Below are 22,445 nucleotides of genomic sequence, written 5' to 3'. Positions count from 1 at the left end.
CAGACCGAGGCTGCAGTCGTTCCGGGAGGGACCCGCTGGCTGTGGGCTGTCTGCACGCTGGAGAACGGGGGACCCGGGCAGGGGCCCACGCCCCGTCTCAGTGTAGAATGGGGGATCCGGGCGGGGGCCCAAGCCCCCACGTCTCACGGGCAGCGGGAGGACGCTCCAGCAGCACGGTATTTTGCTTTCCCCAGGGGGCCAGAGAAAAGTGAAAGAACGCACCGGTTCAAGGAGGTACCGTGGTGGCAAGCTTTGGGGGCGCAGCCAGGCATGAGGAAGGGTGGGCCCTAGAGGCCTCGTGGGCGGAGCGAGGCAGCCGCCTCGCGGAGGCCGGTCCTACGTGGAGCCGGGGCACCCGTCGGGCCCGCGGGCCGGCCCCGGGCTTCGGGTCCTCGCGGAGGGCCCCCGGCGGGAGCGGACTGCAGCGCCGACTCGGAGCCTCCGCGACCCGCGGCGCGCGGGACAGAGCTTCGCGGCCAGCCCCGCCCAGCTCTCGCGAGAGCGCAGCCTCGCGTCTCGCGGTACGCGGGCGCGGGCGCAGAGGAGGGAGATCTGAGCGGCGGCGGCGGCGGCGGCGAGCTGACTGGGCGGTTGAGGTGAGGGTCGCGTCCCAGGTGGATGCCCGGGGGCCGGCCGGGCTGGGCCGGGGGCCTGGGGGCTTGGGGGCCGTGGGGCGCGGCGGCGCTGAGGCCCGAGGCCGCTCGCTGAGGTGGAGGCTGGGCGCCGCCCCCTCCGGCCCCCGCCCTCGGGCCGGACCCCGCGCCCCCCGGCGCCCCGCTCCGTGCTGTCCTCCCGAGCCTGGGCCCGGGCCGAGCCCCAGCTCCCCTCCGCATCCCCGCGCCCCCGCCCCCAGGCTTCCTCGCCGACCAGCAGCAGCCGGACGTGGCCGGCGTCCACGAGGGTCGAGGGGCGCGGCGGCGGAGGAGTGGGGGGCGGCTTTCCGGAGACTGTCCAGGGGTTCGAGGGGGTGCCATTCCCCGGAGTGCCGCGCTTCCGGTGTCACCTGTACTGTCCTAACCTCCCCCCCCCCGCCGCCCCGGTCTCCGGTTGCGCGGAGAGTGGTGGTCGCTGCACCTTGTCACCCGGCTCCGGCCCGCAGGGCGGGGCCTGCGTCCCTCCCCGGCGCGAGCTGGGAGAAAGCACGGCCTGTGGCGACCTCCGCCGCCGGCGCGGCGGTGCCCCTGGCCGCGCGTGTAGTCGGGCTGGTGACCCCCTGTAACTTGTTGAGGTTTCCGTACTCGTCCTGTTGCAGGGGACGAGAAGGGCAGTCGAGCGGCAGTGCGCTTTGGACTCCCAGCCCCGGGCTCTGCTGAGGGCAGTTCAGAGGCACAGTGAGCTTGCTGCGAGCTTCGTCTCTTGGATGGAGTTTGAGCTGCCGCCTTGTTGCGTGCCTTCCGGAGCTTCGTGCCGGGCAGTTGAAAACGTATGTGCTCTTTTCGGTCTAGTGTATGGCACGAGTCAGTTCTCACAGGCACGGCTTCTTGGGAAGAGGATAGATGTATTGGCTGTTTCCTATCGTGGGAACGGGTGGCCCTACTCCGATCTTGGCAAGTGGATTAGCTTTGCAGCCTCCTGCCATACAGGCCTGTGTGTGCGGGCTCCCAGCACCCTGAGTGCCCCTCCTGTCCTCTCTCTCTCAATCCATTCTCCATTTATAGCCGGAATGAGAGGTGGGGAGAACAGCTCCGTCGCCGTGCGGGGGTGGGAGTGACGGCCTATCCGAGACCAGGGCTCTGCGTGCACAGTGCGCCGTTCTTGTTAAGTGGGAAATTCAGAAGCAAACCAAGATCCCTCACATCCTGGGTGTTTGTTTGTTTGTTTGTTTTGGGTGGGGGTTGATGTTTCAATCTAATCCTTAGGAGAAATCAGTGAGAGCTAGCTTTTCCTAAGAGGAAAACAGCACCAGTATGAATTCACACCTGTGGGCTGTTAACTGTCTGGGACACTCCCCCACTTCTGCTCAGCAGGGTTGGTGTGAGGCCATAATAAGCACAGGTTTGGGGATGCACGTTCTTTGCTGCTGCTTGTCCTCAGCACTTCATGCATTGGCTTGTGGCGTACACTCAACCTTTAGAGCCAGACAGACTCAGGTTCCAATCTCAGTTCTATAACTTTTTGAAGCTTCATTTTATGTCATCTCTAAAATATGTGTAAAAAAACCTAATTCATCCACCATTGTGAAGAATGAGATGTCATATGTCAGATTACAAGCAGAATGATAGTCAAACTGTGTGGCAACAGTCGCATCATCTGCCTCTGAAAGACTTACAGTCACTGTAACCTTCACAACCACTTTGCAAAGTAGGTTTTATGATCTCAATTTACAGATGAGGAAACTGAGGCTCAAGGAGTGTTGGTGCCCAGTAAATGTTGCATACCTTTCTTTCTGGTACCTGGTTGAAAATAGTAGTACTTTATCAATGGCATCGTTAGCAGCAGTGCTGTGGTCGTCATCATCCTTATGGCCACTGTTCCGTGCTTCGTTTCTCATTCCCAGAAGTGAGGCTTTTTTTGAGTGCTTACGTGGGAGGTGTGCCACCGGACTGTTGAACATCTTCTGGGAGCTGTCTGTCCTGCGGGTGTGCAGGTCATCGTCCTGACAGCGGCTTGGTGGCGTATTGCTTTTTATGCCTCCATTTCTTCTCTGTAAACCAGTAGCATGGGCTCCCAGTTAACCCTGCAGAATGTGGTTATGGATACTGGAATATTTTAAGGGCTCTGAGAGAGTGCTAGCGGTGTGGGGCTGCCTCTGGGCAGCTGGCAGAGCTGAAGTTGTATGGAAGGGCTTGCTGTGACCCCTCCCTTGTCTTCCTCCAGAAGGGACGTGGCCATGGAAGACCTGGGGGAAAACACCACTGTCCTGTCCTCCCTGAGATCTTTGAACAACTTCATTTCTCAGCGAGTGGAGGGAGGAATTGGACTGGATGTTTCTACCTCTGCCCAGGGTTCTCTGCAGATGCAGTACCAGCAGAGCATGCAGGTGAGTGCCATGTGTTGGGATAGGGGTCTCTGAGTGAAGACACCTGTCCTTAGGTGGGGCCTCTTCAAGTTCCATGTAGTTCAGATGTGTGACATGTGTTGGGGCTTCTTGAGTAAAGACTCCTGCCCTTAGATAGGTTGTTCAAATTCCATATACAGCAGGTCCTTGAAAAACATCGTTTCATTTCTTAGGTTGGTAAGATGCTGTAGGAACTCAACTCTTGTGTGTATCAGTTTACGGTAAAATTGGGTTTATTACCCGTCTTTTCTCTCAAAGTCACAGAATGTATGAATGACATTAAGTGAGGACTTACTGTAGTTGAGGGCAGGAGGCCAGGAGGCCAGCTGGCTATCTCCCAGATGTCTAACACGGGTGTTTATAGTTTTGGAAAGCCATGGAAGCCATGGTCTGGCCCTGAACTGTGCTGGCGTAAAAGCCTGGTTTACCAGCACTCAGAGCGGGTCTGCTGCTGAGCGCTGCACTCACCGTGTGGAGCTCACAGGCAGTGGTGATGGGGACGGAAAGCTGGACTGCCTGGGAGCATGGCCACCAATTGCCCAACCAGCTGCTGGCTCCCTTAAAGGCTGTGTTAGGTTCTTGGTCAGCCTGGAGGGAAAGCCAGGGTAGTGAGCAAAGGATTGGGAGAGCAGAGATCTTAGTCCTTGGGGGAACCATTTCCAGATCTTGGTTTCAGTCTGCCATCAGTGATTTTTAGAGTTTTTTTTCTGATTGTAGTGTTATTTCACTATGTTTTAAGTTCTTGGCGGTGCTAATGGTAGATGCAGTTTAAAGGGGTCAGGTCTCCTGAAGGATTTCCAGCTCTAAAGTGTTGTGGGTTCAGTCCTAGTTGAGGCAGAGATCACGGGGCCCCACCCTGGGAAGGGGCGTGGTCTGCAGCCTCGCCCAGGACCACTGCCTCAGGCGTTCCCTGACTTCCCTGCTTGTGTTCCTCCTTCCCTGTCCACTGGCGTGTGCTGCTGGAGCCATCCTGCGATAGTGTCCTGTGCCAGACGTGGTTTCCTGTTGCTCTGGGTGCCCCGGTGAGACCCAGGCAGCTTGCGCTTGGCGGAACAGAGGCTGATGTCTTTGCATGTATTGGTTTGCTGAACAATTGAATCACCTTCTCTTTGTTAGTGGACTAAGTTGCTCACTGCCCTTTTTTGGCAAAGACTGTTTTTTTATTCTAAAATTAAGTCTTTTATTTTCGTTTTAGGTGTTAAAACACTTATGAAATGATGCTGGTAATACACTTTTTAATAAAGCGATGCTGATAACAGGTTATAGTTTTTTTAATTTGATCCTTGCTCGCAGGTCTACAAATGTTATTTTATTGATGCAAATGCCTGGAAACTTTTGGCCTGTCAGGACTATGGAATCTAGAATTTTGGAGGTCCCCTGTTCTTACTCAGCTGGTGCTATGAGGGCGTCCCCAGGAGAGGGGTCGATAAATGAGTGGCAAAGCCAGAGTGAGCTGGTTATAGTCATGCTACCCAAGTACCTGTCTCAGGGCCCTGACCTGTCTTAGGACTTCAGTCAGCGGTTCTTTCCTATTGTACACCCCCACCCAAACTGGCAGGTGAGGAAACTGGGAACACTGCAGGTCTGGGGAGCCTGGAGAGCAGAGATCAGTATTTCTTGCCCACCATCCCCTACCCTCTTCCTTTTTTTTAAGGTTGCTGTTTCTGTTTGAGGGTGTTATAAATTCTGCTACACGTCAGTGTTTGTGTAAACATAAAAATGTTTCAGTTTCTTTCAAATACAGTTGATGTTTGAGGAAGATATGGTCCAGGGATACTGTGTGTCTGGGACCCCTGGTCCCTCTGCGGTGGTGTATCCTGGAGCTGGGCCCTAGCTGTAGATAATCGAGTGAGATTAGGAAGGGCAGTGAGTTTGATGGACAGTAGGGTTAGGAATCTCCAAATGTTAACAGGTGGGAATTGAAATGAGAGAAAATGTCAGAGGGGTCAAGGGTGTGTGTGCTTAGGCTCCCAAGGAGCATGAGGGGAGGGGCGGAGAAAGTGCCTTTTCTCTGGCTGGGATTTCTCACTCTTGGCACTGTTGGCATTTTGGGCTAGATAATTCTTTGTTCTGCAGGACTTTCCTGTGCATCGAAGGGTGTTTAGCAGCATCCCTGACCTCTACCCACTGGATGCCAGTAGCACACACATACTACCATCCTCTCGTGACATTCAGCAGCGTTCGTGGCCATTGCCGAGTGTCCCTGATTGAATTGAGAACCACTTGCTCTAGTCCAGTGCTTCTCAAGCTTTATTGTACATGTGAATCCACAAAGAATATGTTTAAAAGGAAGATTCCGATTTGGTGTTTCTGGGGTGTGGCCTGAGTCTCTGCATGTTTGTTAAGTGCCCTGTAGGTGTGTGTTCTGGACTGAAGACCATTCTTGGAGTGGTCAGGGACTAGCCTACCTGAGGAAGAGGCCCTTATAGTCAGTGAGCCTGTGAAACTGTTTGGTGTGTCTTCTGAGGCCCTTCAAGGCTTGAACTTGCCTTTATTTACCTGGCGTCTGTGGGAAACGGACTTCTAAGATGGCCCTCGGTGGGCCACACGCTCTCCCTTGTAATCAAATTGTAGTAACTAGGTGTTATGGCAATTAGATTTTGCAAATTTAACTAAGATCTCAAATCAGTTAATCGTAAGATAGGGAAAGACCTGGGTGGGCCTGACCTAATCAGGTGAGCCTTTAAATTCTAGATTGAGAGATCAGACTGAGAGGTTGGAGATGCAGAGCAGGAGAGGGGTCCACATGTGGGTGCTTCTTCCTGCTTGGCTTTGGAGCTGGCAGGGAATGTGGGTAGCCTCTAGGATCTACAGCAGCCGATGGCCGACAGCCAACAAGGAAGTCGACCTCAGTCGTAAAGCCATGTGAGTGTGGAAGAGGATCCTGGGCTCAGATGAGGACATAGCCCAGCCGACTGTTGAGTTTGGCCTGTGAGACTCTGCTCAGGGAACCTGGCCACGTGTGCCTGGCCTTCTAACCAGCAGGATTGACAGCTCACATTACGAGTGTTGCACGCTGCTAGGTTTGGTAATCTGTTACACAGTGGGAAACTGATAGGCCCTCTTTTTTAAAATGAGCCTGCACCAGTGACTGTCATCTTAAAACATACCCTTCTCTTCTCCTTTGTCATCTTCTCTGTGCTTGCTGCCTCACTGGGGCCATCACCCATCTAGAGACCCAACTTCTTCCTTTTTCCTCAGGGCTGAGCACGGGCCTTCTTGGGGGCAGGTGCCCAGTGAGTAAATGTTGAATGAGCTACTCGCCTGTTTGACGCAGCTATTGAGGATTCTGTCTTTCCTTTGGGCATGACCTGGTCAGTTGGAAGAACGAGCAGAGCAGATCCGTTCGAAGTCTCACGTCATCCAGGTGGAGCGAGAGAAAATGCAGATGGAGCTGAGTCACAAGAGGGCTCGAGTGGAGCTGGAGCGAGCAGCCAGCACCAGTGCCAGGAGCTATGAGGTAGGTTTGGGCTGGCCAGGCCCGCACCCACCAGCCGTGAGAAACGAGCCGCGCCGGCCGGGGGCCTGCCTTCTTAGGCCGCAGACGACCCCTGTGCCTGACTCCTCCAGGAGGGCAGCACGGGTGCTGGCGGGCATTCCTCTCTGCTGGGCCTCCTGGTCTCTCCCTCCCTCTGAGAGAATTGGAATGCAGACCTGGCTGAAATACCAGGTTGCACGGGGGTGACAGGCTTAGAAAGTCACCAGGTTTTATAGGGGTCTTGGATCCAGGTTGGGTCTTGCTCAAATGGTTATAGAGCCTCAGAGCAAAGAGCCCCAGTCTTGGGGGCTGCTTCATCCTGCCCCTGGCTCACCCACAGTAGGCTGGGAAGGTGCAACCCCCATTACCCAGAGGGTTAGGTTTTCACTTTGCATGTAAATCCCTTGCTTCCTTGGCTTTGATTAACAGCACTTTGCAGGGTTTTCAGGAAATGCTGATGAGTGTGGAAATGCTGCCAAGATTCGTGCAGAGCGTCAGACCACAGAGCCTCTGGCCTCTGCTTTCCCTGTAGGTGGATGTCTGGCCCCATTCTTGCCTTCTGTGGCACATGTGCATGCTTTACTGGTCTCTGTAAAAGTAGCTAGGGTCTTCAAAAATAGCTAGGGTCTGCTAATTGGATGCGTTTGAACCTGGCGTGCAGACTCCTGGCTGTGGTGCATTGCGAGGGCTCAGTAGCCCAGAGATGTGGCTTGTGTTGGCCCTGGAACTGCCCAAGTGGTGTTTCTCTGAGGCGGGGCTCTCGCTGATGTTCTAGGTTGTCCTCGGAGGGGCAGTCCTGGGGGAACCAGTGGGAAGCAGGAGGGAGAGGCCTTGGGAATCTTGCAGGTATCAGAGTGCCCTTATTAGGGACAGGGAGGTAGGCACAGGGGTCACTGGACTGTGGGGACCGTGGGGACCATGGAGTTGGTGGCATAGCCCTGGCTCTCAGGTAGAAGGCATGGGATGTGAAGCTGTTGGAGTTTCTCTTGGCCATGAGTCCCTTGAGGACAGGGCCTGTTCTGACTGCCCTGGATCTCCAGTGTCCAGCACAGGCTGTGGCACCTTAAAGGTGCTCAGAAAACATTTGAACAAGAGGGAGATGGCCGCAGGGTCGCTGCATGTCTTTCACGGGAAAATCCAAGTGTGCAGAGCTGACTGAGCTTAATCCTGGGCCTCCCCCTGACAGGCCTATCCTTCCCTGCTGTAGACACTGCTGCAGGGAGCCCTGAGCCCATCTGAGCCCATGGTTTTCATATTGTTCCTTTGAGTCTTGGGCATCTCTAGTGGTTTTTCAGGGACCAACAGTTTGGCAGTGAGTGGGGAGGACAGGTGGCTGGGAATCTCAGCCCTCCCATGTGGAAATACCTGTTAGATGCTGAGATATTGGTGTCGGGGGACTTGCCTGGGCTGCCCCACGTGTGTTCAGGACTGGCAGCCCGAGTGCATGTGCCACATCTCTCCCTGTGAAGTGTGGACTGGGGCCCGGTGCAGCCTGAGGGCCTCACTCCCGCATTGTGGAAGGTGCCTTTGCTGCAGGGCCTATGTGGTGCTGGGCTGGATGGCCTGGTCTAAGTGCTCGCTCTGAGTAAGGCCGGCCCTGGGAGTACCTTAGAGGGAGCTTCTGTGTCTCAGTTTCCTGATGAGAGAGGTCAGAGGTCAGCAGTGTTTGGTTCCATATAACAGATTCACGGCCTTTGCCTCCAGGACTCTGGCTCCCACTTTGTGGTCCCTTTGCTCCTTGTGCTGAGAGTAATGATCTCAGTGGCCGAGTCAGCCTTTACGACCCCCAGGGATCGTCAGAGTGAGGAGTCTTAGTTCTATGTCCTCCTTACCAGCCCAAGCCATGCTGCCCCTGAGGAGACGAATATAGGGTGGATCTGAAGGTTTCCGGGCCATAACGCGCCTTCACGGCAGAGGGGGGCCCTGGGTCAGCTGTTGCTGTCTGCAGGCCGGCTGTCCCTGCCTGGTTGGGGGCATGCCGTGGCATTGTGTTGGTGGTCGGTGTGTGGGCAGACGGGAGCTGCTGGTACTCCAGAGCGTGGAGGCTCCTTTCCAAGGCTGAGTCTGTGTTTGGGATTTTCACTGTCCGTCTCCTCCCTGCAGATGGTCAAGTTGGCAAATGCCACTGTGGAGTAATGATTCTAAGTGTCCTCCTGCAGGTCCCGGGGTGAGAACTGTGTGCTGTTGACCTCACTCCTGGCTCCTGGGTGGGTCTTGTCTGGGCCTTGGTCCTGGCCTGTGGGAGGATGGCTGGGGTTTCCGTGCTCCACCTCGCTCTCACCAGCTCCTCCTCTCTCGGCAGCGCGAGGTGGACCGCAACCAGGAGCTCCTGGCACGCATTCGGCAGCTTCAAGAGCGGGAGGCGGAGGCAGAGGAGAAGATGAAGGAGCAGCTGGAGCACAGCAGGCTGTGTAAGCAGAGCCTGGACGTGGCCAGCAGGAAGCTGCGAGAGAAGGAGGACGGCCTGGCCGAGGCGGGCGAGGTGAGGGGCGCCAGCCCGAGCTCACAGGCCTCCGCCACCAGAGCACTGCCGTGTCCCGTGTCTGGTGCCCCTCGCGCGCGCCTGTGGTTTGCATGGTTGTGATCTCAGTGAAGAGGTGAACTTTCCAGTCTGTGGCTTTGAGTTGATGACTTGAACACTTTTTTTGGTCTTTGTAATCATGATTTCTAATGGTTGATGAATCTATTTTTTGTCATTTCCAAGTGCTTTGGTTTCTTATGCGTGCACAAGCATATATGCAGCAGATAGCTTCATGAATGCAGCTTTTTTATTTGGACTAATCCCTAGGAGTGGGATTAAAAGGGCACCAGCTCCAGCTGTCTCTGTCGCTTTGTCTTCCAGTTGCCGTGTTGTACTAAACAGCCATTGTTGACTATTCTCCTTCCATTGTAGCCTTACCTGTTATGGACGGTGGTATTTTCTGGAAATACTCCCGCGGTGGGTGTTTTTTCCCCCCCCGAAGATATAAGTAGGTTCCTCTGGATTTGCATTCCTTTGATTACTAGCAAAGTCTCTTAGCATCTGAGAGTATCTTTGAAACCAGAGCGTCGATGAACTGTAGCGTCCTTGCTGTCTCTATCAATTGAAGGTTGTATAAATTTCAGAAACAGCCCAGACGTTGATGCTGGTGGAAAGTGCCCTCTTCTGACCTTTTCTGGTGCCTTCGCTGTGCTGCTCAAGATCACAGATGCTTCGAGGAGAAAGACGAAATGCTGCTGAAGGGCGGGGGTTGGCGCGGGTCATTAGTATTCCATCTCTGCGAGGCATTCTCGAGGTGGCAGCTTTGGAAGCAGGCCCCAGGTTATTTTTGCCTTGGCGACACTGGAGAGAATGTTAAGGTTGTTCTGACATCTGTCTTCTGACGTGGGTGTTGGCAGGAGAGGAGCTAGGATCGGCCTCAAGACAAGTCCCCCGCCCGCCCTCTGCGAGCTTGCCTGTGCTCCATCCGGGAGGCCCTCAGGGGAGACAAGTCCTGCACACTGATCAGTGAAGGGCAAGAGGGGGACATCCTCACCACAGAAGTTGCAGAGACGGTGCCCAGTGGGGCCCAGTGTGGGAAGGTTTTGGCCAGTTGGGACACAGGACCATGTGTCTTACTTTTCACCTCCTCAGAGAAGCTGTTCTTGGTCACCCGGTCTAAAGTCAAAAGCCTGCACTCAGCCCCCAAGTGTGTTCTCTGATCACGGTGCCCTGGTTCCTGTGCCCGCTGCTGTCCCAGGTCATCTTGTTGACGGCCTGGCATCCCCGAGCACTTGTTCTCCCTTGGGGCTGGCCTCTGATCTTGGTGTCCCATCCTGCATAGCGCCTGGTGCTGTGTGTGTGTGTTGAGTTCAGGAAGACTTCTGAGTTCATTGTTAAACGTGTTTTTAGTACCTTTCTTGTTTTTGGCTCCCCGATTGGTAGTCACTGTTGTAATAAAGGAAATTGTACAGATTGTTGCCGTGGAGGATGCCTACGCCGTCAGCTCTCCTGGGAAGACGTGGGGTGGACGGCGCCGGTTGGACAGGTGAATGAGTGCAGCGGCCTCCTTGTCTGAAGAGGGTGCCCCTAGTCCGTTTTCTCGCCCTCGCTTGTAAGATCCCTTGGGTTGATGTCTGGCTCCCAGAGGCTGATGTGGCAACACTTCCACGTGTTAATGTACGTGATGCTTTTGAGTAGGTTGGCCTTCCCTGCTCGTTGGCCAGTGTGCTCTCTTCCCCTAGGAAAGTCCCAAGGGCAGTGCCAGCCCCAGAAGGCTGCCTCGAGCTCAGGGCGGTGGTTCTGCCTGCGCGTGTCCAGTGGGCTCGCTGTCCTGGAGGCGGTGCTTTGGGATGGCCTCCCCGGGCCTCGGCTTTCCTTTCCGACCACTTCCAGCCTGGGAGTGCTTCAGTCCCCATGGCATTCTGGCAGCTCCTCTCCATGCTGTGTGGCTTTCGTGGCAGCATTCTGAGGACAGCCTCAGTCTCCCATGTTTGGCTTCTAGGGGACACTTGGCTCTAGCTTATAGGTGGCATCTTTAGCACGGAGCTGGAGTGGTGGCATGGCGTGGGGGGTTAGGAAGGGGATTCCAGGCCGAGCGATGAGGGCAGGGTCTGCAGGAAGAGCTGCGCAGAGCGTGCCGGCGACCAGTGCAGGTCCAAGGTGATGGGACGGGCGTGCTGCTGCTGCGCTCTGCAGGGGGGAGGGATGTCTGGGGGGGCATGCGGCCTGGGCCTGTTTGGTTGGCAGCAGTTCTTGCTCCTGAGGCCACTGTCACCATGACCTAGTCTCTCCTGTTAGCTCCTGGGAGATGGGAAGTGGCACGGGCTGGTGCTCTGGGGTGGTTTGGGGGTGGTGTCTGGTCATGTTCTCTGAAGGAGCAGATAGCTGGGAGGGACAGGCGTTTGTCCTTTTCTGTGTGGGAGGCTCACCTGCATCTGTGCCCAGTGCCTCAGTGACAACTATCTGTCTTGCTGTGCTGTCAGACCATCAGCGAGTTAAAGGGCAGGATCTCAGAACTGCAGTGGAGTGTGATGAGCCAGGAGATGCAAGTGAAGGACCTGGAGTCTGAGAAGCAGGAGCTGCAGGAGCAGCTGGGCTTGCAGCGCAGGTGAGTGAGTGTGGAGGCGGGGCTCTCTGCCCCATGCCAGGAGAGCCCGCCTGCCTCCGCCCTGGAGTTAGTCCGAAGCCTGCACATCTAGTAGTTAGCTGTGTGGAAGACCCAGGCTCGTCTCGTGCCCTCTGCGGTGTGAGCGCCCAGCCTTCACGCAATTTGTGTGCGCTGAGGCTCTGAGGAGCTACAAATGCCCTTCGATGCTGTACTCCCTGTCCACGGCCTGTCCAGGAACAGACACTGAGGCCTCTGAGCTCAGGACCGTAAGTGCCAGAAGAGAGTGGCATTTTAATGTCCTGAGAACAAAAAGAGGAAGCAGTCGTGAAGAGAGCTCCCGGGAATGGAGTGTTCGAGCTGGGTTTTAGAGGCTTGCAGGAGGTCTCCTGCCACCGGTGGTAGGCGGGTGGTGAAGGATAGGCCTGGCAGGAAGCGCATTCTGAGCAGAGGCATGGAGTGTGCAGGAACTCGCGGAGGTGAGGGCAGAGGACTGGTTGGTTTTCCGAAGAACTTGGCCTTTACCTTTGCAGATGTTGTCTGGGGAGAGTTCTGGCCGCTCCGTGGTCATGGGGGGTGGTCAGTCATGAGTGGGTCCTCAGCTGTGGCCATACCAGGCCAGCCAAAGCTGCAGTTGTCAGTAGCTATGGGGAGGGAGGAGAACTGAGGGCTTGCTACAGCTAGGAAGGACCTTATGGGTGGTCTGGACCTGCCCACCCACCCTGTCCTGATGAGGAGACTAAGGCCATGGAGCCACTGGCAGGAGCTAGAGTCCAGGATCCTGGGTCCGTCCCTGCAGGGAGCGCGCAGTGGTGTTGTGAGTGCATGCGTGGGTGTGCGTGTGTGGGTGTGCGTGTGTGTCTACACTGGAGAGCTTTTAGGGTGAGGGTGAGGAGAATTGTTGGCCTTACTACATACCGCATTCTGCATAATACACTTTTTTCTTTGTAGAAAATGGCAAGAAGCTAATCAGAAGATTCAGGAGCTTCAGGCCAGCCAAGAAGCGAGGGCAGACCAGGAGCAGAAGGTCAAGGTGCGTTGCTGTGTTTCAGCCCCCGGCCTGTGAGTGGTAGGCATCACAGTGGTGGTCTTGGCCCTCCTGCCACCCATAGGTATTTGTGATCTGGGGTGTGCTCAGTGGCATTTGGGGACAGTTGCTGCCTGTGTCTATGCTCTATTTATACCGATCATCTCTTCACGTGCCAGGACTGTGCTAGCTGCCAGGGCTGCGACAGTGAATTTGGAGCACATTTCTGCCCCCAAGAAGTTCACATTGTAGTGGATGAAGTCTGATAACAGACACACAAAGAAAGTAAACACATGACAACTTGAGTAGCGATGAGTGCTGTGAAGGTGACAGGATTAGCTTGGAGAGGTCGTACATCTAGTGTGTGATTGGGCCGGGTCTCAAAGCAGGTCGGCCTGACTCTGAAGCTCTGAAGTGCAGGCCGTGCTGCTTCACGGGGGGAGGACACTGCCAGGGAGAGAGCGACTGCAGGTCCCGGGAGTGGCTGCCCACCACCTTGAGAGTGACAGCCGCGCTCTGTGCCCTGACGCTGTGATGTGGCTGCTGCCCTCCAGCTGCACTTACCTTGTCACTTTCTAGATTCCCTGTGCCCTCCCGCCTCTGCTCTTTCACCTGCTAGTCTCTGGCTCTAGTGCTTACCTCTTCCTCCTGCCCACCCTTCCTCCCCCGGCTCTCAACACTTCACACATCCCCATGACCTCTGCCCTGCCCCTCGTCCCCTATCCGCAGCCGTTGGCCCCCTTCTCAGTTTACTTGCCTGCACCGCCTGATGCCTGTCTTCACCACACTCTTAGCTCTTCCTTGCAGAGATCTCATCTGTCTTCTGCGTCACCCCGTCCCCGCTACTTGACCCAGTACTTGGTACAGAGATGGACCCCATTAGCGTTTGTTGAATGACTGACTGATTTGGTCCTGGTCTCATATTCTTTGCCTGTTCCTTGACTCGTCACTAATGGATGCCAGCTGTCTCTGTTGTGTCCCAAGGGGACCAGAGATTGTACAGAAGAGGCTGTCCTCACTCTGGAAAAGAGTCATTTGTCACCTGTGTGTGCTAGGGCGACAGAAGCAGCCCTCACATGAGAGGAGTGGGGCGTTTTACCGGTTTGTTTATTCAGGGAGCATTTGCTGAGTGTCCTTGTGCCACATGTGCGCTAGGTTCCTGCCCCTGAGGCAGCACAGCACAGCAGTATCACACTGGCCTGTGACACACTGTGGGTGCTTCCTGGGAGCGGACGCTGAGGACCAGCACAGGCACACCTGGTGCAGGTGAGATAGGCGCTCTGGAGGGGACCAGGGCCACGAAAGTTGCTGAGGCCCTGGGGCAGTGTGGCGTCCATGACTTTTTCTCTGTCCCTGGCCTCAATCAGGATTTGGAGCAGAAGCTGTCCCTGCAGGAGCAGGATGCTGTGATTGTGAGGAGCATGAAGTCTGAGCTGGTGCGGTTGCCCAAGGTGGAGCAGGAGCTGAAGCAGCTGAGGGAGGAGAACGCCTACCTGCGGTGAGGCGGGCCCCCCTTCCCCCGGGGTGGAGCTTGGGGGTGTGAGTGTGCAGCCCAGTGCTTCTGGGGCTCCCGGACTCGTCCCCAGGTTACGAGGCTGTTTGAGTGACTTTATTTCTGGCCCTGCCAGGGAGATGCGCGAGACCAACGGGCTGCTCAGGGAAGAAGTGGAGGGGCTTCAGCGGAAGCTGGGGCGTCAGGAGAAGATGCAGGAGAATTTGGTCGACCTGGAGCTGGAGAAGGAGGTGAGGTCCTGATCCGGGGTGCTGTTCTCTCTGGGGTGTCCTGTCTGTTTAGAGGACTCTGGATGTTTCAGTCCCGCATCCTAGCTGGTCACCTAAAATGTGGACTCCTCTGTGCTGCTGTGGTGGGCAGAATAGTGGCCCCCAAAGGTAGCCATGTCCTGATCCCCAGAACTGTGAATCTGTTAGGTGGCAGAGGGGAACTAAGGGTGGCCTGTGGTAGGGTGACTCCCCTGGGTTACCCAGGTGGGCCAGTGTGATCACAGGTCCTTATATGTAAGAGAGGGCAGCGGAGGAGGTCAGAGCGAGGTCACGTGAGAAAGGTTGCACCTGCTGCTGCTGACGGCGCTGAAGGTGGAGGAAGGGGCCCTGAGCCGAGGAATGTGGGCACCTCTAGGAGGTGGAAAAGACGAGGAAAGGGATTCTTCCCTTAGAGCCTGCAGGAGTGCAGCACTGCCACCCGCCTTGGTTTTGGCCCCGTGAGGCCAGTGCGGTTGGACTTCCGACCTGGTGCGCTGTCAGTGGACCGGCCCGTCTGCTGTTCTAGGTCGTTCGGTAGCAACAGGAGAAGTGATGCAGGTGGTGGCCGAGGAACCCTGTTGGCAAGGGAGACCTGAAAGAAACCTTGCTCCCACTCAGTCTCGAAGGCGCACCTGTGCGAACTTTCTGCCCCCACACCTGCTATTGGAGTTGCAGGTGGCATTTTGTGGGATGGCGTAGAGATGATTGTAGGATGTCAGTGCTGAAAACACACTAGCTCCCCTCTGGGCAGGTGAGACTGGCGTTCAGAGACCTCCACATCTTGCCCAGTGCACATGAGTTTGGACCAGAACTTAGGCCTCCTAGCTCCTGGCCCAGGGTGTTTCTGCCCTTTGCGTGGCTTCTCCGTGGTTGTGCTCTATTGCCTCATCTCTCTGCTTTGACTGGCACAAACGGAGTCACTACTCCCCATTCGTTTCCAGAGTCTGGTGAGAGTGTGAAGTTCATTCACTGTCTTCTGTGCTTGGCAGCTGCCCCACCCATTAGGGCAGGCCGCCTCCTTTGAATCGCGTAGAGTGCTCTCTCCTTTTCAGAGCTGCCGTACCACTGGGGCCCTGCTGGGTCCTTGAGCCCTCCGTGGCTATGGCTGGACAGTGCCCTGAGCCCATGAGGAGGTTCACTGCCAGCCTGGGGCATCATGGGTCACGAGCATAGCTCCTCAGATGCTGGCTCATGGGGGACCTTACCCTGAAAAGATAGCTCCGGAGCTCAGCAGTTTTTTCCTCTGGACATAGTTAGTTTTGAAATGGGTTTCGATTGGGCTGTAGAATCACACCTCTTTTAATCCTACCACGGATGCTTACTGGCTGTGTTCACCCGTGTAATGAGGACCAACAGCATCGGCTGTGGTGCTGAAACCCGTGAGTGACAGGAGTGCACTCGAAGCTCTGCGCTTGGCTCTGCGAAGGGGAGACGAGGCCAAGGCACGGGGCCTGCGCTCTTGCATTGCTTAGCATTCTGGAAGGGCAGTGAGACTCAGACGGCTTCCTGGGACATGGGTCAGTGTGGGGCAGGTGTGTGAATACAAGTGCGGGCCAGCCTGCGTGCGTGCTGCCACCGCCTCTTGTTCCCACGGGGCCTGGCCAGCCACGGAAGGTGGGAGGAATCTGGCTTTCAGGCCCAGTCCACGCGCCTCATGGCCTGCTCTCCCGAGGAGCACCTGGGAGATGGGAGTGAGAGGCGGTGGTCCTTGTGGGCCCACACAACTGCAGGACCATCCGGGAGGCTGTCCGCCCCCTCCGCCCCGCCTCACCCCGCATTTACCCCACTTTCCCTTTAGCCTGCTAGGATCTTACCGAGTTTATGGCTGCGGAAACAAATGAGGTATAAGCGCACAGTGTGGCTTCCGCAGCTGGGAGGTAATCTGGCTGTGTGTAGTAGGCTTGGAGGGTTTCTGTTTCAGATCCTAAGTGAGGAAGGACAGGCTCCTCTGAAGGACTGGGGGGACTTAGTCATCGTCATCACTGTCAGTTCGCTTGATGACGTTTGGTGTGGGGATCAGTGTGCACACAGCGGGTGAGGGACAGCAGGCGGTGATCCGGGGTGCAGAAGGACAGTAGGAGGGCTTGGAGTCCTTGCACAGAAGACGATGGGGCATGGTGCTCTGCGTTCTACCCTCTGTGTCTTTTCAGAGGCTGCTGGCGAAGCTGCAAAGCTGGGAGAGACTGGACCAGACCACAGGCTTGAGCATCAGGTAGGCGGAGGGTGCTGGTGCCTCGGCATCCTCACTGTCTCTCTGCACAGTTGGCACGTTTGGCAGGATGGGCCCTGCCTCCTCAGCTCCCTCTGGCAGACGCTCTGGCCATGGCTGCCTGGGAAGCCTCTCCTGCAGGTGGCTTGGGCTAGGCGAGGCATTTTCACAGTGGGAGGGACACAGAAGTCCATGCTTCTCCCTGCCCATCTCTTCACAACATTCTCATTTAAAATCAGAAGCATGGCCAAGGGTCGGAAACCCGGAGCAAGCTGGCCTAAGGAAAACTGAGGGTTCTTGGCCTGGCCCAGCACCCTCCTGTCCTAGGGGCTTAGCTGACCGACACTTGTCACCAGTGGGCCATGGCGTGAAGTCTGCCCCTCAGCAGGCTGTCCTCACATGCTACACTTTCATTAACCTCCCCGCCAGCTCCCATCCCGAGCACTGCTAGTGAATTGTCAAGCTCAGCAGCACATGAAGTAGAGTTCGTAATGAATGATTTATGCTGGGAAACAACTGGAATGCTCCCAGCCAGGTGGTGGCAGCTGTCAGAGTACTCTGCATCGTTGGGCTCTGTTAAAGGACTCTCTTCTGTATCTTCTGAGGGGGAAATCGTTTCTGGGGGAAGTCACTCCTGGTAGGTGCTGGTGATGAGTGGTAATGAACTAAGTTATTAGAGATAAAAAAGGAAAACACAACTTCTGTCCAGTCAAGCCCCTGCAGCAGCCTCCCCAGCTAGTCTGTGTTGACATCAGGCCAGTGGGTGTGGCAGGGTGCGGAGTGGGGCAGTGGGTAGGGGCTGCTGGATGGCCCTCTGGTGCAGGGCTGAGGGACCGAGCTGGGCGTCCTGTTCTCTGATTGGTAGGACGGGCATCTTTTCACCGCCTGTCCTGCGGGCCACTGCCTCTCTCCAGCATCGCTCTCTGCTGCCTGCCCCTTGGCCACTGGGGCCCCCTGTAGACTGACTCCGCCTCAGCAGCTTTGTCTTTGCATGGGTGCTCCAGTCTGGGGTGGGGCTGTGGCGGAAGATGATCATTCTGGATTACTCCTTGGAGTCTGGGGCACGGGGCCTGTGTTGTTCAAAGGACCTTTGCTGTTTTATCTACTTGTGTGATATCAAGACTGTGGCTTCTCGGTTGTCTTTCTTGGACACTGGGCCAGAATTGAGAACTTTCTTTAAAGAGCTGGTTTGTAATTATGCCATCTGACTGCTGCTTCTGAAACCTACGACTGTTCTGATTGGCATTATTGACTCTTGTTACCCATCACTTGAAAATGCCTCTTCATTTCCTCTTGCCTTGCTGAGTCACAGAGGACAGACGAGGCCACTGTTTCTTCTTGAACTCCACCTGCAGAGCCCAGACTCACGCAGGGCCTGGATGTTTTATGCTTCCTCCTGTTCTCTGGGCTTATTAACACCGGAAGGTGTCCCTCCTGCTCCCAGGGAGACTCGCCAGAAGAGAAACCTCCGTGACTTTTCTTTTGTGTGGGAAATCAGAGGCCCAGTGGCGCCTGACCAGACCATGCTGCTGGAGCGTTCGCGAGCCCAGTGCGCCGCAAGCACTCGACCTCAGTCAAGCCATCAGGGCCGGCGCCCAGCAGCTCTTTGTCGGGCTAGATCGGCACAAGGGTTCCGTGGCCAGTGTGGAGAGTGCAGCAGTTCCTGGAGCCCTCTTGGTCCGACTTCCAAAGCTGAGGGCCCACACCAACTGCCAGCCAGGGCAGGGCCCGTCCCAGGCAGAGTTCTGGGTGGTCACGTGCTCGTGCGAGTGCTTTGTGTGCTCGGCCAGGCCCTGAGTGGGAGATGAGGGGTGGTCCAGAGGGCTGGCAGAGGTGGGAGGCAGGCAGGAAAGGAGGGGCCTGAGTTTGTTGTGGGAAATAGACGAGCCAGCACTGGCTGGCGTCTCGGCCTGCCTCCCCCTAGCGAGGGCGCCCCTCCTCAGGCCCACACTCCTCTGGGCCAGGGGTGCAGTGCTTCCGTCATGGTTCTCGTGTGGTTAAACCTGACTGCACTTCGAGTGGTGGTGGCTGCGGTGTCCCTCTAAGCAGCCAGAAGCTGACTTCTAGGAAAGTAGGAGGGCGTTCTCGCTGTCCCCGTTTCATGGGACCCCTGCAGAGGGCAGATTTTCTTTCTTCATGTGCTTCGTAGTTTGTTATGCCTGGGCCACCTCCGGGGGTCCTTTGGGTACCTCAGCTCCTCCTCCTTACCTTTCCTGTCCACACTAGGGCATTTGGGGCAGGCCTTCACCTCCGGCTACTTGTGCATCACTTAAGTGGCTACATGTGTCATGTAACAGGCAGTGGGTCTCAGACTTGTGTGAGTGTGTCCATCACCGGAGTCACCTGGAGAGTTTGACACGAATGTAGACACCTGGGCTGAACCCACATGCTGGACTTGAGTCTCGGGTTGACCTTGAATACTATGAAGAGTAGATCGGCTATCTTTTTTTGCCATGTCTTAGGCAGTTGCTAGAGATTTCTGAGCAAGGAAGGTGACTTGGAGGAGCCCCTGTTTACCGACATTGTATGTGGGAGTAGGAAATGGGCAGAGGGACATGGGACACGGGACACAGGGAAAGGATGGGGGCCATTGCCGCAGCGTGGGTCCCTGCAGCAGGGACGTGAGGGAGAGATAGGCACTGTTCCAGGAGGCCTGTGATCTGAGGGTGATGCCGTCAGGGTGGTTGGAGGTGGGATCTGCCCGGAGTGGGCCTCACGGGTTTCAGTGCAGCAGGATGACGATGGGGCTGTCTCAGACCCTGCTTAACTATGGGTAGATGTCTCTCTGGCCCCAGTTTGGCTCCTGTGTGTTGTGTGGTCTCTTTTATGCCTCCACATCTGTAAATGGAAGGGCTGTTCTAGAACACTGGTTTCTCACCAGGAGTCGTGGATCTCTCCAAGAGTCTGATGAGAGTCATAGGTGTCCTCCCCATGAAAATGCATATTTGCGTGTGGGTAAGTGTAGATACAGGTCTTTGCATGCTAGTTCAGGGACCACTCCCCCAAAGCCCGATCAGCCAGCTCTAACTGAGGGCCATAGGTCAGGACCAGCACACTCCCTGGAAGCAGAAGTTCGAGGGGCTGGGAGGGCATATGGGCCTGGCCTGCTGGGCTTGAGTGTGTTTGGCCTTGAGGCCAGGGCATTGCCATAATTTTGGGACTGAGGCCGCTTGTTTGGGGCATGTCGTGATCCCAGGCTCTGGCCTAGAGTGTCTCTGTGGGTTTCTGAGAGCTGCCACCACCAGGTGGCACGCCCCCATTGGATGACCCTGGCTTCCTGTGAGCGGAGGCGCCACCCAGTCCCAGAGCTGCACAGTTGTCTGGATTTCTGGCTTTGCGCCTGCTGCCGGCAGCCCCCGGCCCACCGCCATTCCACCATGGGACTTCCTGCCAAAACCAGGGCTTGGTTGTGCAGGGTGTGGGAGTGTGCAGTCTGGCAGTTCCTGCCTGCCTTTAGCTGGCCAGCAGCCACTGTCGACTGTCCCACACCTATTTTCTTCCTGACCAGCTCCTTTAAGATCCGTGGATCCCTGGGGTCTGTGGGCTCTGGTGTTTGGGCTGAGCATTCTCTGCGTGGGTGCTCCTCTGGACCGGACTGCGGCTTCTCCCAGGTTCCCGGGGGCTCTGTGGCCTCACTGATCGGAACAGAGATCACTTCTGACGTTTAAAGATGGCAGGACAGTGGTCACCCGCCTCTCAGTTTGGGATTTCTTACATTCTGAGGAGCCGAGTTGTTGGAGGTGGGTGGGCATCCAGTGTAAAGCTGTGGAGAGGCTCCTTAGGTCAGGCTCCCTCGTCTGCCAGGGAAATTTGTCCATCCTTGGTGGCGCCTGCTGCCTGGCCTCTAGCACACAGGTCGTGTGGGCCAGGTGCAGGTTGGCCTCACAGCTTTGAGAGTCATGGGTGCAAGGGTGCTGGGCATGGGCGAGTGGGGGCCTGTGTGCTCGGGCGAGACACTGGTGTGGTGAGGGTGGTGGGTGAGTTTGGTGTTCAGGTGTCCTCCCAGGGCTTTGAAAGGAGGCCTGAGGGATTTAGCAGCAGTGCAAGAACTGTGACGTGCTGGGCCGCGCCTCTGAGCAGCGTGGTCAGTCGGGAGAATGATTTGAAGGTATTGAATGGAGGTGGACACCGGGAGGCACCCTTCAGTGGGTCTGTGTCAACCGCGGCAGGACACGAAGGGCACTGAAGAGAAGGAGTAACAGAGGATGTTTGGAAAAATGGAGCCAAGTGAGTTCATCCCAGGAATACTGGATGCTGATCCTCAGAAAAATAATCAATGCAATTTACTATTTTAGTAGACTAAAGAAGGAAGAAAACATATGGTCGTTTCAATAGAGGCAGAAGAAGCGTTTGTAAAAACTCAACACCCGATCATGATTAAAAACTTAGCAAACTAGGAATAGGAGGGAGCTTCCGCAGCCAGATGAAGGTCGTCTGCAAACCCCACAGCCAGCGTGGGGTGTGGGTGGAAGACGAGGGGTGAGGCGAGGTCACTGACTCGTTCTCCTTGTCTGTGGTGTTGGAGGTCCTGCCAGTGCCGTGAAGTGAGATGTGCAGGTGATGTAACTATTTACCTAGAAAACCCCGAAGAACCTTTTAGAAGCCACTAGAACGGAGCGAGTATGCAGGCTCACAGGATACGAGGATGGTGTACACAGACAGCGTGGATCTTTACATACCTGCAACGAGCAGTGGAAAGTGCGTACCGTTTAAAGTAGCATCAAAAACACGAAACCCTTGGGGATAGATTAACAAACTGTGTGAGACCTGTGCTCTGAAAACTATAAGATGTCGCTGAGAAGAATTAAAGATAATGTAAATGAATGGAGAAAGATACCGTGTTCATGGATTAGAAGATTCAGTACTGTTAAGATATCAGTTTGTGAAAATTGATCCATGCAGTCAGTGCAATCCCAGTCAGAGTCCCAGCAGGCGGCTTTGGTAGAAATCGACAAACCGATTCCGGAATTTCTATAAACATGAAAAGGAGCTAGAATAGCTATAACAGTTTTGAAAAAGAACAAGTTATGGGTCTTACAATGGCTGATTTTGAGATGCTATGAACTGCATTAATCAAGACAGTATGGTAATGGTCTTAGGAGAGACCTTTTAACCTGCGGAACAGAATAGAAAGTTCAGGAACAGTTCAAGAATAAAGAGTCGATTGATTTTCATCAAAAGTGACAAGATAATTCAGTGGGAGAGAGTCTTTTGAACCAGCGGTACGGAAACAACAGGGTACCTGTATAACACAAAGACAGATACCTTGTGTTTGTGTGCAGTATGAAAACTTTACTGAATGTTGCATGCACCTGAATGTAAAAACTAAATCTTCTGGAAGCTTGGGTTTGGCAGAGTTCCTAGGACACAACAAACATGAACCATAAATGAAAAAAATTGATAGGTTAGACTTCATCGTAATTAAAAAGTTTTGCTCTTAAAAGACTTAAGAAAAAGAAGAGGCAAGCCATGGTCCAGGAGAAAACATTTGCAATGCACACGTGTGACTGAGGATTTATAACCAGAACATATAAAGAATTCTTCCAAATCACTAAGATGACCAGATTTTTAACACAAGAGCGAGAGACTTCGAACAAATAACTTTACAAAATATATGAATGGTAAACAGGACATGAAAAGTGCTCGACACTGTTATCGTTAGGGGAATACAGATTAAGATCAGACTGAGACCGTACTCCCGACCCAGTTGAATGGCTGAAATCAGAGGCCGACCGTGCCAGCTACTGGGGACGTGGAGCAGCCGGAACTCCCATCCGTGCCTGTGCCAGCGAGGATGACAGCCGCCTTGGAAACTTGGTTTGCAGCTTTCTGTGTGTGTACAGTATGACCCAGCAGTGCCATTACTAGGCATTTTCCCAAGAGAAATGAAAACGCGCACCCTCACA

At 55.2% G+C, this 22,445-nt stretch overlaps 1 protein-coding gene across 9 annotated transcripts in view; it reads left to right on the top strand.

Moving 5' to 3' along the window:
- The first annotated feature begins 448 nt into the window (after positions 1 to 448).
- Positions 449 to 22,445, top strand: part of MAD1L1 (mitotic arrest deficient 1 like 1) — a 243,216-nt gene continuing 221,219 nt past the window's right edge. For 6 of the 9 annotated variants that reach the window (XR_005656530.1, XR_005656529.1, XM_039879526.1 and 3 more), the window contains exons 1-9: positions 450 to 596; positions 2,818 to 2,980; positions 6,318 to 6,458; positions 8,779 to 8,958; positions 11,421 to 11,545; positions 12,494 to 12,575; positions 13,937 to 14,067; positions 14,198 to 14,312; positions 16,481 to 16,542. Coding sequence is in view for 7 of the 9 variants with exons in the window: in XM_039879526.1 (XP_039735460.1) it covers positions 2,831 to 2,980; positions 6,318 to 6,458; positions 8,779 to 8,958; positions 11,421 to 11,545; positions 12,494 to 12,575; positions 13,937 to 14,067; positions 14,198 to 14,312; positions 16,481 to 16,542 (986 nt within the window). In the remaining 2 variants the exon portion in view is untranslated. Of the gene's footprint in view, positions 597 to 1,252; positions 1,424 to 2,817; positions 2,981 to 6,199; positions 6,459 to 8,778; positions 8,959 to 11,420; positions 11,546 to 12,493; positions 12,576 to 13,936; positions 14,068 to 14,197; positions 14,313 to 16,480; positions 16,543 to 22,445 lie in introns of those variants that run through there. The other 3 variants (XM_039879516.1, XM_039879508.1, XM_039879534.1) reach the window with 3 other exon arrangements.

Source organism: Pteropus medius, unplaced genomic scaffold (assembly GCF_902729225.1).
Source record: "Pteropus medius unplaced genomic scaffold, Ma_sr-lr_union100, whole genome shotgun sequence".
NCBI lineage: Eukaryota > Metazoa > Chordata > Mammalia > Chiroptera > Pteropodidae > Pteropus > Pteropus medius.
Note: the sequence above shows the minus strand (reverse complement) of the source record. Positions and strands in the feature narration are given on the sequence as shown.